General features: G+C 40.6%; 1 protein-coding gene across 5 annotated transcripts in view; it reads right to left on the reverse strand.

Annotated features, from left to right (window-relative positions):
• Window positions 1–500: 500 nt before the first annotated feature.
• The window catches only part of LOC126352666 (CLIP domain-containing serine protease B9-like), a 153264-nt gene continuing 139254 nt past the window's right edge, over window positions 501–14510 (reverse strand). For all 5 annotated transcript variants that reach the window (XM_050002703.1, XM_050002708.1, XM_050002704.1 and 2 more), the window contains one exon: window positions 501–1307. In XM_050002703.1, coding sequence (XP_049858660.1) covers window positions 994–1307 — 314 coding nt within the window. In that variant the 3' untranslated portion in view covers window positions 501–993. The remainder of the gene's footprint in view (window positions 1308–14510) is intronic.

Consider the following 14510-nt stretch of genomic DNA (forward strand, 5'->3'; position numbering starts at 1 on the left):
TAATGCTTGGGGAATTAGATTAGGAAATGAGCCACTAAAAGTAGTAGATGAGTTTTGCTATTTCGGCAATAAAATAATTGGTGATGGCTGAAACAGAAAGGATATGAAATACAGACTGGCAACGGTAAGAAAAGCATTTTTGAAAGAGAGAAATGTGTTAATCCGAAGGCATCTGTGTAGCTTGTTGCCTTGTATGGAAGTGAAACATGGAAGATAAATGGTTCAGAAAAGAAGAATTCTTAAGATTAGATGGTCAGATTGAGTAAATAATGAAGAGGAACTGAATCAAACTGGAGGAAAAACAAAATTCACAGGACAACTAGACTAAAAGAAGGGATTAGTTGATAATACACATCCTGAAGCATCAAGGTGTAGTCTTTTGGTAATGGGGGGAAGTGTGGGGGGTAGGTGGGAGGGGTGGATGAAGATGGGGGGTGGGGAGAGAGAGAGAATGAATTTATTTTGAATCATGTGGCATCATTAAAAATTATACAAAGAAATGAAAGCAATATTTTTAATGAGATTTGTATGGACTACAAAACTCAATGAACATTTGAAACTAGAGCTCCATAACGGACAATTTCTATAACCAATAAAATCATATAAATAGAGCTCATGAAAAATTTAATATTTTCTGCATTGACAGACAGTATGACAAAGCACTCAAATGTGCCCTAAATCAGAGCAATTTTTTATTGTAAAAAGAGAAAAATGGATACAAAAACCTTAGATAAAAATCCTCCAGCATCTCAATTAAAAAAAAAAAAAAAAAAAAAACCTTTTGAGCAAATCTCAGATCTGTATATATTCTTACTTCTCTTTTCCAGCGTATTAACTTCTTTATAAATGAAGGTAGCTTCTTCACTGATTCTTCTAGATAAATGCAACAGCTGCTTTACTTTTCATTTTCATGTTATTATTTCATACTGTGATAAATAAAGCTGATTTATCTGCCGTTAACACCATACTTGGGACAGTGAATTACTTTCAAGCTTATGGTTCAATATTATCAAGTATCCATTCAAGAAAACCATCAACTCTCGTATAAACACTTGCTGTTGGACCACACTCAGTTCCTGTTCGGAATGAGACAATTCCAACTTGCTGTACTGGTTTTGAATCATTTGTGTATTTCATAAGTGGACCACCACTATCACCATTGCATGCATCAGGTCCTTGTCCACCTGCACACATTTGTGTAGCCTTTGATAGTGGTTGAACTTGCCTTGATTGCAAAGGACTGCATTCTTCTGTTGGTGTTATAGATACAACTGCAAACTGCAGTACAGTGCTTCCATTTGTGTCCACTGTTTGGAAAAATTAAAAAATATGTTAAATAACTGTAAAATAATTACATACAAAATACTTTTTAAATTATAATATTAATAAATATTATTTTATAAGATAACATACGAATTTGGATATATACTTCCAGGCAAAATACCACATCAAAATGTAATATTAAATAAAGTAAAAATGAGAAGATGATGGTAAAATATTGGATAGCATTCAAATGAGAAAGGGTGAGACATATAAAAATAAATCATGAAGAGATTTTGATTGGGCAGCAACAGTTCCATGGGAACTACCTCTCCCTGGTACGGAGATACTTATTTCTTCTATTTGGCAGTTAGATTCATCCAGTTCTATTATACCAACTCAATGGAAATGCAAAGAGCATATTTTGTATTTGTTGTATTGCTTATTATGACTTTGTATTGATTGTCAATGAAACAGTGAAAAACAAACCATGTTTTTCCTGCAAGCAGTGCTACTTTTGATTTTTTGTTGTCCCATGTTTTGAACTGTACCATAGAAAAAACAATCATTGAAGTGTAGGTAAATTCAAGACGAGATACTAACAATACTATGAAAAGGATAGATTGTTATGCACCATTGTGCTGAGGTCACATTGTGAGTGGGGAGGGGCATAGGTGTGTTTAGGACAATAACTAATGGAGATTGAGGCCAGGAGGATTATGGAACTGTTGGATATACTGTTGGGAGAATTCCCACCTGGGAAATTCAAAAAATCTGGTGTTGGCAGGAAGGATCTTGATGGCAAAGGCTGTGAAGCAGCCATTAAAATGAAGAACTATATGCTGGGCAGTGCACTCAGCAACTTGGTAGTCCAGTTGTTTCTCGGCCATAGTTTGTTGGTAGCCATTCAAGCAGACAGACAGCTTGTTGGTTGTAATGCTCACGTAGAACACAGCACAGTGCTTGTAGCTTTGCTTGTAGATCATTTGACTGATTTCACTGGTAGCCCTGCCTGTGATGGGATAGGTGATGCTTTTGAGTGGACTGGAGTAGGTGGTGATGAGAGAATGTAAGGGACAGGTCTAGATGCAAGGCCCCTGGAGTAGATGACATTCCCCTCAAAACTATTAATATCTTTGGGAGTGCTAGCCATGATAAAACTATTCTACCTGGCATGCAATAAGTATGAGACAAAACAGCCAGAGACTTCAAGAAGAATGTAAGAATTACAGTTCTAATGAAGGCAGGGGCTGACAGGTGTGGATATTGCTGAACTATGAGTTTAATAAGTCAGTTATGATTGCAAAATACTGATAAGAATTATTTTACAGAAGAATGGAAGATCAGTTTTGTTTGGGGAAATATAGGAACATGTGAGACAATACTGACCCTAGGACTTAACATAGAAGATACGATAAAGAAAGACAAACCTATATCCCTATAATCTGTACACATAGAGAAAGCTTTTGACAGTATTGACTGAAGTGCACTTTTTTAAGTTCTGAAGGTGTCAGGGATAAAACACTGTGAACAAAATGTTATATACAGCTTGTACAGAAGCCAGACTGCAGTTATAAGAATCCAGTGACACAAAAGGGAAGCAGAGGTTGAGATGATGAGAGTGAGAGAGATTTGTGGTCTCACCTCCATTTTATTTACTCTGTACATTGAGCAAGCATTGAAGAAAACTAAAGAAAAATTTGGAGTTGGGATTAAAATTCAGGGAGAAGAAATTAAAACTCTGAGGTTCGTTGATGACATTGTAACTCTGTTAGAGATGCCAAAGGACTTGGAGGAACATATGAACAGAACAGACAGTGTCTTGAAAAGAGATTATGTGATGAACATAACCAAAAGTAAAATGAGGGTAATGGAATCTGGTTGAACTACATCCAGTGATAATGAGGAAATAAGATGAAGAAATCAGCAACTAAAAGTAGTGGATGAGTTTTGCTATTTGTGAAATGAAATAACTAATTATGGCTGAAACCGAGTGGATATAAAATCCAGACAGGCAATAATGGAAAGGTATTTCCAAAAAAAGAAATTTGCCAACATTGAACATGAATTTAATTGCTAGAATGTTAGAATGTATTTTCTAAGGGTTTTTGCAGTGTAGCAACAGTCTGTGACAAACAGTCATGATATTTCCACAGTTCTTTTGAAACTGCTACTGCAGCACTGCCATGTGACTGGTACGCATAGACACATTGTGAAACATTGATGTATTTTATATATGGAGTGTAGAAGGAGATTAAAAATACAAATGATGTCATCTTTTGGAGATCATAGTGCCACTATAAACTGTAGCAGAAATAAAAAATATCTCCAAGATTTTAAAAGTTGTGCCTAAGTTTGATTGTATTAAAACAAATCTGAAATCCACAAAGAAACTTGTGAAATGAACTATGCTACAATCAGCACAAAGTGACAGACAGGACATGCCAAGCATGTAGATATACTCATAATCAGTTCCTTTTGGACAAGTTCTCAATTTATAGCACACCATTCTTCTGTTACTACACACAGGCCACTTGGAGCACTTGCATCATTTCAGTTGCCACAAATTTTGACAGCTGAAGTCATGCTAGTGCTTCAAATGGCTGGTGTCTAGTAACTTGAATCAGAAAGTTGCATTTTTTGCCCTGGGGAGTTTCATGGCTGTTTGTCATAGAATTTGGTCTAGCCTTGTGCAAAACTGAAATGTGGGCAATAAGTAGTTCAGATAAGAAGACAAAATAAGCTTTTGAAATGTAGTGCTACAGAAGAATGCTGAAAATTAGATGCATAATTGCATAATTAGATGCATAAAATTGCATAACTAATGAGAGGGACTGAATCAAAATGGTGCGAAAAAATTTTGTGGCACAAATTGACTGAAAGAAGGAATTGGTTGATAGCAGACATTCCGAGGCATCAAGAAATTGTCAATTTGGTATTGGAGGGAAGCATTTGAGGTAAAAATTGTAGACAGAGACATGGGTACAGTAACCAGGTTCAGATAGCTGTATGTTGAAATAGTTATTTGGAGATGAAGAGCTTTGCACAGGATAGAGTAGTGTGCAGAGCTGCATCAAACTAATCCCTGGACCAAAGACCACCACCACAACCAGCACCACCACGACCAACACCACAACAACAACAACAACAACAAGTTTTACTTCATTCTAAAGTTGTGTTGATCTCAATAAGTGACTAAATGGGCAATGCAGCATTGATTATTTGGCATGGCTACCACCCCTTCATGGTTGCAACAGAAATGGCCTGCAAAGCAGGAAATGGTGAGAGGTGTGAGCAACTGCACTGATGCTGTGCATTCAACAATTAAATATGAATGAGTAAAGGCATTTTATTTGGTGACATGATATAACTACTAGTGTGATTTTAACTTGATCAAGTGTGTTACCATCATTACTAAGTGGGCCTGCATGTCAGCAGTTTTATAATATTTAGAGAAGGTGAATTTGTGAATTGAGTGTGCACCTGGGTAAATTTCTTCCACTTCTTTCTCACTTTGGATGTGGTTTTTATAGTGCATATAAGTTGATACTTGTTGTGCGGACTTGTAACACAGTGGGAAATTGTCAGACAACAGTTCTTAAGGTTTTTGGGTTCAGTTGGCAGACGGTTCTTTTCCTTAGAAAATGCTAAGTAGAACCATGGTACAGAATCCACATCAAACTACAGGTTCCCTTTATAACCAGCATTAATATTTGACTGGTTTCTTGCCAGGATACACTAACAACATCAAGACATGATTGGATGATTAATAGTAGTGACAGTGTGTGCTACTTTTTACCTCTTATGTTGAAACTATTTCCTATTTGGTGGTAATGAAACAAACAGCTTGCATGTGCTGCCACATGAACACTAGATGTTTTATTGCTGCAATACTGAAGCAAAATATGTTGTTGTTTGCTCATATTTTGTTTTCTTTGTAATCTACCTCTTTTTCCCTGTTATGTGGAATGTCATGAAACTGTGGAAAAAGGAAAGCGAAGAGAAAGAGCAGAAGATAGAAAAATTTTGGACAAAAAAAGCAAAGTAGTACAGCTGGTATCTGGAGATGTTTTTAGAAACTGACAGAAAAGTATTTAATTTTCAGCATTTAATTTTTAGTAAAATTCTGTGAGCTGCCTAAGAAATCAGACAATGCTATGTCTAGACCTACAGGTGAAGTTTATAGCAAACTATGTTTTGACAAGTCCAGTTACAAAGATGCTCTGACTGAAAAGTCAGTGAAACTGTAGATACGGCAGAAGCCTGTTATCTGAGGGCAGATGCTTATTATCCAATGACTTCCAACAGCTAAAATGATTAAAGAATTTAGTGACAGGAATCTTGGGGAAAAAATCAATATATTATACCAGATTGATTCCACAGCATGATTTGGAATTTTGACATTTAACACAGAGATGAGAAAGTAATTATGTCTGGCAAATTAAGGACTGAAGTTATTAATTACTGTTGGTAGTCCCTTTAAGGAACAGTTTGTTGAACAAACAACTGAGTAGGGAACAAACATTGCTTCAAGAAAAAATGGAGCAATGGCTGCAGTGGTGAAGTGATGTGTTCCTGGTTGGTGTATTCTCCACCCAAGACAGCAACATTTTATATGTATTACTTCTTGTTTTTCAAGTTAGGTTCCTTGGATTAGTAGGATGCCTTCATACAACGTCAAGCACCTGAAAAAATGGCCATCGTCGGGAGTAGGGGATGGGGGGGGGGGGGGGGGGGGGGAGAAGAAGGAAAGAAGAACAAGAAGAAGGGGAAAGGGGGAGGAGAATCATTGTGAGTTCTTAGTATACTGCAAGGAGTCTGACAAGAATCTCCCTGAAAATAAAAGACTAATTAGCAGAGAAATTCAGAAAGATATAGGAGACATAAAGGGAAAATTATGCAGCATCTTAATAAGGTTCATTTGTTGGATAAAATAACTGAGAACACAAAATTTAACTTTGCATAGGCACAGAGAGCAGCTTCAAGGAGACAATGTCACTTCCAATTCTGGAAGCCTCCTTTGTGTATTGAGGCTATTTGCCAATTCCAATCCCTGTTGAAAATCAATGAAGTACTATATCTTACATCTTGTTGCTTGTTCACAATGAGATCAAACAACTGATGTCAACTGGTATTTGCTACAGACTAATCAGTAAGATATATAAAACCAAAAAATAAGAGCTTTTTTCCAATTCAACTTGTGAGCAGATGTCGCAAGTTGTCAGATATGTGGACATAAATTTCATAGGAAAGGTTATACATCTACATGAGAATTTCCTTGGTTTCATTGAAATAAGCCAGGAAGACTTTGACATGACAGCCTCATGAATAACCCCTTCAGTAACTGGGAAAGGACTTAACAGGTACTAAAGATTGTAGATCACAGTGCCATGAGAATGTTGCAGTGATGGCAATGAGAAGACAAAAATAATCTAACTCTCTCATGGTGAATCGTGATAATCACACTGAATTTTTTGGGGTGTACATTTGGTCAATCAAGATGTGAGTATCATTCTTTGGAACTATTCAAGCATTGTAAAGTTTCTTTTCTCAGTCACTGCTATGTTGAGAGCCACTTAAAAAGGCTATGCCTATGGTCCTCGAGACTGGATCCAATGCTAGATTGAGTGCAAGGAAAGAAACTGTTCAACCTCTTGGGTAGTATCTTTCAATGATAGTTTCAATTCTTGAAGACAAGACAGAAGATAACCATTAGACTGGACAAACAATATTTGATGCAAGCCAAACATGCAGCCACATGTTTAACTATGATTTGTTTACCATTGAAATTTTGGGATAAAATTCTCACTTACATAGACAAAGGTTATAAAAGGCCACAGATTCCTTCTACGAACCGCTATAGTTTTGCTTCTATGTAATTTGAAATCTCTATGTGACAAGCTCCACAATGAGAGGAGAGAGCAGTCAAATTACTGTATGAAGAATCAGACCTAAGACAGGAAATCTATACAAATAAAATTATTATACTTTTGATTATGTTATTGCTAACTAGTGCCAATGTAACAAAACCTATAAAATAACTATCAGTAGCATCCCTGTGATACACCAAGAAATTTTTCCCTTGTTGTCACAGAACATTAATATTCCAGGGTAGTTGGTTGACTTAAACTGCTCCAAACACTCAGTTAATTACAGTAGCATTTCACAGTTCTATTAAATGAAAGAAAAGTAAATTATTGTTGTAGGTATATTAACTGAATTTCATCCCTTATATAGAGGATAAACTTAATCTGTAACATCTTATCACCTGGAAAGTTGCAACTGTTAGTAAAGAGGAAAGAAGTAATTACCCAATGGCTCTCCACTCCATAATGCCAGGAGTAACACCGTGGTGCCTTTCCAAATTACTGGAAGAATGCAATCTCTTCTGAGGTCAATGCCATACTCACTAGAAACTAGTAAGTCAAGGCAGTGCAGAATGGTGATTTATTGCTGAACACAATGCAGTGCAATCCTTCACCAATCCACACTTCCCAGTCACAGCACCAAGCCACACACAACCATTTGTGCTGTAATGTTAATGGCAGACTACAAGTGGAATGGTAATTTCCTAATCCAGCTGCTTTTGGTTCCTGACAAATGGTGAGCGTTGACACAGAATGTTGTAGGCAGTCCATTACTTGGTCTTTGATGGCAGGCACAGATTTGAAGTGGTGCACAGTACAGGGATCTGCCCTTGTGGTGATCAGACAAGGTTGACTGGAACCTTGACAAAGAGTATGTCTGCCTCCATGTATCCATTCAGAGCTACACTGGGCTACAGTCTTGTCCAAATGTCACACATATCTGGCATTGCCCAGTTCAACCAGGTGGCCAAATGGAGGCCCACAATGAGGCCCCTTTCAAACTCTGTCTTCTGCTGACAAGCAAATGGAGTTCTCCCATCCTTCCCAATGACCACTCAACATCTGATACTGTTCACACCCTGAACACTGGGTGTCTCAGGAGAAATGGCCAGTATTCAGGAATATGACAGAAATGTTCATTTGAAGCAATAAACTTTGTACTGATATATGCCCTATTCTGAATGATTTCTGTGATAGAATAGATTGAAATGTCCATTTGTTTTTAGGTAAATGTGTGTGTTGTCCACCCAACCACTTTGGAACTTTATTTTAGTCCAACATACCTAGCTTCTTTTAATCTCTTTGCTTGGGATGTGTTCCTGCCATTAAACTAGCCTGTTGAACACACAGTTGTCCATGGCACATTGTGAGAAAAGTAGTGACAGGGATTGAGGGCATATCAGAGAGAAGCATCAGTTAACTGTTAAAACATATGTTTTTCAATTGCTGTGTTGTAATATGCATGTTGTAATGTTTACTAACTGTCGTACATGTGTAAACCTTACAATATATTAAATAATAGAGATAATGAATAACAATGTACATTAAATGTGTTCTATCTTGGAAACCAAATAGTATAGCGTCTGTCCACATATGAAGCTTTTTGCTTCAAATGATCATTCCTCTCATATCCCTGAACACTGACTGTTCCTCCTTGGACACCCTGTATACATTATCAGGTTTGGTTACAACACTAATTCACTCTTATGGCCGTTCTACCTGTCGCAGAGAATTGCAACTCTAATAATTTACATAAACGCCAATGATATGTGTGTGGACAAAGATACACAGACATCTGACCACATTTTGTGTCAAGCAGTGATAATTGTTCACCTGGGCGCAAAGGATCATGAGTGGCTGCATCTACTGAAATGAATGTAATTTTTATACATGAGGGTGGTCTGTTGTTTACCCAAAACTGTGATTTTAATGTAAGTCATGCAGAACCAAATCATGGCTTTTCAAAAATACTTACAAATTGTATATCATCATCCCCTTACATCAATTCTGTTATGTTTCTACTTTCTTATTTTTATCACTCCTATTTTACCCCTCTTTTTTCCTCCTCCTTAACTGCACTTCTTATTCTGCTTCTTGCGGCTACTGCTCATCAGTCCATCTTTATTTCTCATTCTGTCCCTCTATCATCTATGTACTACCTTTAACCTCCAACTCTCTTTGACAGCTTCCTCTACATCTCCAGCATACCTCATCCTCACAACAACTAGGTCCCTATCAACCTAGGGTGCAAGTGACCAGCCCTTCCTTTTCAACATTCCGCAGGCTGTCCATCTTCCCTTCCTATATCTGGATCAGAACAACAAAGTATGTGGCAAGTACATGTTTACGGGACAGCTACCGTGGCAGCAGTCGACTAGAGCATGAGAATGGGCACACCTTTCATCCTGCACATAGTTTCATATAGCTCTGCTGGTACCTCAGCTGCCAGCTTTCCTGTCAGCTGATGATGATACTTGCAGTTTGTGATATAGGGGATGCTATATGTTGTTACGTGCTGAGAAGGAAAGATGAAAGGATGTGGGTTTCAAGGGAGGGGGTAAGGAGCCATTCCAATCCTGGGAGTGGAAAGACTTACCTTAAGGGGAAAAAAGGATAGATATATACTCGCACGCACACACACACACACACACACACACACACACACACACACACATATCCATCCATACATATACAGAGACAATCAGATATATTTAAAGGGAAAGAGTTTGGGCAGAGATGTCAGTCGAGGCAGAAGTGCAGAGGCAATGATGATGTTGAATGACAGGTGACGTACGAGTGGCGGCAACTTGAAAGTAGCGGAGATTGTGGCCTGGTGGATAACGAGAAGAGAGGATATATTGAAGGGCAAGTTCCCATCTCCGGAGTTCGGATAGGTTGGTGTTGGTGGGAAGTATCCAGATAACTCGGACAGTGTAACACTGTGCCAAGATGTGCTGGCCGCGCACCAAGGCATGTTTAGCCACAGGGTGATCCTCATTACCAACAAACACTGTCTGCCTGTGTCCATTCATGCGAATGTACAGTTTGTTGCTGGTCATTCCCACCTAGAAAGCGTCACAGTGTAGGCAGGTCAGTAGGTAAATCATGTGGGTGCTTTCACACGTGGCTCTCCCTTTGATCATGTAAACCTTCCCACAGGACTGGAGTAGGTGGTGGTGGGAGGGTGCACAGGACAGGTTTTACACCAGGTGGCGGTTACAAGGGTAGGAGCCAGAGGGTAGGGAAGGTGGTTTGAGGATTTCATATGGATGAACTAAGAGGTTACAAAGTTTAGGTGGACTGCGGAAAGACACTCTTGGTGGAGTGGGGAGGATTTCATGAAGGATGGATCTCATTTCGGGGCAGGATTTTAGGAAGTCGTATCCCTGCTGGAGAGCCACATTCAGAGTCTGATCCAGTCCCGGGAAGTATCCTGTCACAAGTGGGGCACTTTTGGGGTTCTTCTGTGAGAGGTTCTGGGTTTGAGGGGATGAGGAAGTGGCTCTGGTTATTTGCTTCTGTATCAGGTCGGGAGGGTAGTTGCGGGATGCGAAAGCTGTTTTCAGGTTTTTGGTGTAATGGTTCAGGGATTCAGGACTGGAGCAGATTCATTTGCCACGAAGGCCTAGGCTGTAGGGAAGAGACCATTTGATATGGAATGGGTGGCAGCTGTCATAATGGAGGTACTGTTGCTTGTTGGTGTGTTTGATGTGGACGGATGTGTGAAGCTGGCCATTGGACAGATGGAGGTCAACGTGAAGGAAAGTGGCATGGGACTTGGAGTAGGACCAGGTGAATCTGATGGAAACAAAGGAGTTGAGATTGGAGAGGAAATTCTGGAGTTGTTCTTCACTGTGAGTCCAGATCATTAAGATGTCATCAATAAATCTGTACCAAACTTTGGGTTGGCAGGCTTGGGTAACCAAGAAGGCTTCCTCTAAGCGACCCATAAATAAGTTGGCATACGAGGGGGCCATCCTGGTACCCATGGCTGTTCCCTTTAATTGTTGGTATGTCTAGCCTTCAAAAGTGAAGAAGTTGTGGGTCAGGATGAAGCTGGCTAAGGTGATGAGGAAAGAGGTTTTAGGTAGGGTGGCAGGTGATTGGCGTGAAAGGAAGTGCTCCATTGCACCGAGGCCCTGGACGTGCGGGATATTTGTGTATAGGGAAGTGGCATCAATGGTTACAAGGATGGTTTCCGGGGGTAACAGACTGGGTAAGGATTCCAGGCGTTCGAGAAAGTGGTTGGTGTCCTTGATGCAGGATAGGAGACTGCATGTAATGGGTTGAAGGTGTTGATCTACGTCGGCAGAGATACGTTCTGTGGGGGCTTGGTAACCAGCTACAATGGGGCGGCCGGGATATTTGGGTTTGTGAATTTTAGGAAGTAGGTAGAAGGTAGGAGTGTGAGGTGTCGGCGGGGTCAGGAGTTTGATGGAGTCAGGTGAAAGGTTTTGTAGGGGGCCTAAGGTTCTGAGGATTCCTTGAAGCTCCGCCTGGACATCAGGAATGGGATTACCTTGGCAAACTTTGTATGTAGAGTTGTCTGAAAGCTGACGCAGTCCCTCAGACACATACTCCCGACGATCAAGTACCACGGTCGTGGAACCCTTGTCAGCCGGAAGAATGATGATGGATCGGTCAGCTTTCAGATCAGGGATAGCCTGGGCTTTGGCTGTGGTGATGTTGGGAGTAGGATTAAGGTTTGTCAAGAAAGTTTGAGAAGCAAGACTGGAAGTGAGAAATTCCTGGAAGGTTTGGAGGGGGTGATTTTGAGGAAGAGGATGTGGGTCCTGCTGTGATGGAGGACAGAACTGTTCCAGGCAGGGTTCAATTTGGATAGTGTCTTGGGGAGTTGGATCATTAGGAGTGGGATAAGGATTATTTTTCTCGAATGCCTGGAATCCTTACCCAGTCTGTTACCCCTGGAAACCATCCTTGTCACAATTGATGCCACTTCCCTATATACAAATATCCCACATGTCAAGGAGCTCACTGCAATGGAGCACTTCTTTTCACGCCAATCACCTGCCACCCTACCTAAAACCTCTTTCCTTCATCGTGACCAACAACTTCTTCACTTTTGAAGGCCAGACATACCAACAATTAAAGGGAACAGCCATGGGTACCAGATGGCCCCCTCGTATGCCAACCTATTTATGGGTCGCTTAGAGGAAGCCTTTGTGGTTACCCAAGCCTGCCAACCCAAAGTTTGGTACAGATTTATTGATGACATCTTAATGATCTGGACTCACAGTGAAGAACAACTCCAGAATTTCCTGTCCAACATCAAATCCTTTGGTTCCATCAGATTCACCTGGTCCTACTCCAAGTCCCATGCCACTTTCCTTCACATTGACCTCCATCTGTCCAATGGCCAGCTTCACACATCTGTCCACATCAAACCCACCAACAAGCAACAGTACCTTCATTATGACAGCTGTCACACATTCCATATCAAACGGTCCCTTCCCTACAGCCTAGGCCTTCGTGTTAAACGAATCTGCTCCAGTCCTGAATCCCTGAACCATTACACCAAAAACCTGAAAACAGCTTTCGCATCCCGCAACTACCCTCCCAACCTGGTACAGAAGCAGATAACCAGAGCCACTTCCTCATCCCCTCAAACCCAGAACCTCTCACAGAAGAACCCCAAAAGTGCCCCACTTGTGACAGGATACTTCCCGGGACTGGATCAGACTCTGAATGTGGCTCTCCAGCAGGGATACGACTTCCTAAAATCCTGCCCTGAAATGAGATCCGTCCTTCATAAAATCCTCCCCACTCCACCAAGAGTGTCTTTCCGCCGTCCACCTAACCTTCGTAACCTCTTGGTTCATCCCTATGAAATCCCCAAACCACCTTCCCTACCCTCTGGCTGCTACCCTTGAAACCACCCCCGGTGTAAAACCTGTCCTGTGCACCCTCCCACCACCACCTACTCCAGTCCTGTAACCCGGAAGGTGTACACGATCAAAGGGAGAGCCACATGTGAAAGCACCCACGTGATTTACCAACTGACCTGCCTACACTGTGACGCTTTCTAGGTGGGAATGACCAGCAACAAACTGTACATTCACAAGAATGGACACAGGCAGACAGTGTTTGTTGGTAATGAGGGTCACCCTGTGGCTAAACATGCCTTGGTGCATGGCCAGTACATCTTGGCACAGTGTTACACCATCCGGGTTATCTGGATACTTCCCACCAACACCAACCTATCGGAACTCCGGAGATGGGAACTTGCCCTTCAATATATCCTCTCTTCTCATTATCCGCCAGGCCTCAATCTCCGCTAATTTCAAGTTGCCGCCACTCATACCTCACCTGTCGTTCAACTTCATCTTTGCCTCTGCACTTCCGCCTCGACTGACATCTCTGCCCAAACGCTTTGCCTTTAAATATGTCTGCTTTTGTCTGTATATGTATGGATGGATATGTGTGTGTGTGTGTGTGTGTGTGTGTGTGTGTGTGTGTGTGTGTGTGTGTGTGTGTGTGCGCGCGAACGAGTATATACCTATCCTTTTTTCCCCCTAAGGTAAGTCTTTCCGCTCCCGGGATTGGAATGGCTCCTAACCCTCTCCCTTAAAACCCACATTCTTTCATCTTTCCTTCTCCTTTCCTCTTTCCTGACGAAGCAACCACCGGTTGCGAAAGCTCGTAATTTTGTGTGTGTGTATTTGTTTGTTATTTTATTGTGCCTGTCTACCGGCACTTTCCCGCTTGGTAAGTCTTGGAATCTTTATATATGAGTGTGTGTGTGTGTGTGTGTGTGTGTGTGTGTGTGTGTGTGTGTGTGAAATGTTATGAAATTGCTTAGAAAAGTGATAACACTATTATGATCCTGCAAAGAGAATTCAACACTTCATGTTAAAGGGGAAAGTATGAATGCACTCAATACAGAGTTGCACAGTTGCTACTGATGCTACGGGAGACCTATTGCATTTTCGAGGAACTGCAAACTGATAGTACTCCCCTCTCCCACACTCAGCTGTCAACCACTTTGTTATTCTGGTCCAGGTGTAGATATAGTTTTTTTTCTGCTTGTTTATTTTGGCAAGTATTTTGAATTTCACCTCATGATGGTAAGTACTAGCTAGCCATTCCACCTCGTTATAATTTTAGTTTCCCCATTTGAATTTTCCTATTAACAGAATTAACAATACAAATATTTATTGTGTTCAGTCAGTTTGTAACCTTTGTTAAGATTACTCAACTATTTGCTTTAAATCACCCCTAATACCATAATTATAATATTTCACAGCTAATTTTACTAACGGACCATATAACGTTTTTCTTCAGCTGCCAATCAATATATTTCAATCAAACTTCAATATGTCAAAGCTCTAGTTAAAATTGAGCTACATGATTATGATCACTCAC

This window comes from Schistocerca gregaria, chromosome 1, assembly GCF_023897955.1.
Source record: "Schistocerca gregaria isolate iqSchGreg1 chromosome 1, iqSchGreg1.2, whole genome shotgun sequence".
NCBI classification, from domain to species: Eukaryota; Metazoa; Arthropoda; class Insecta; order Orthoptera; family Acrididae; genus Schistocerca; species Schistocerca gregaria.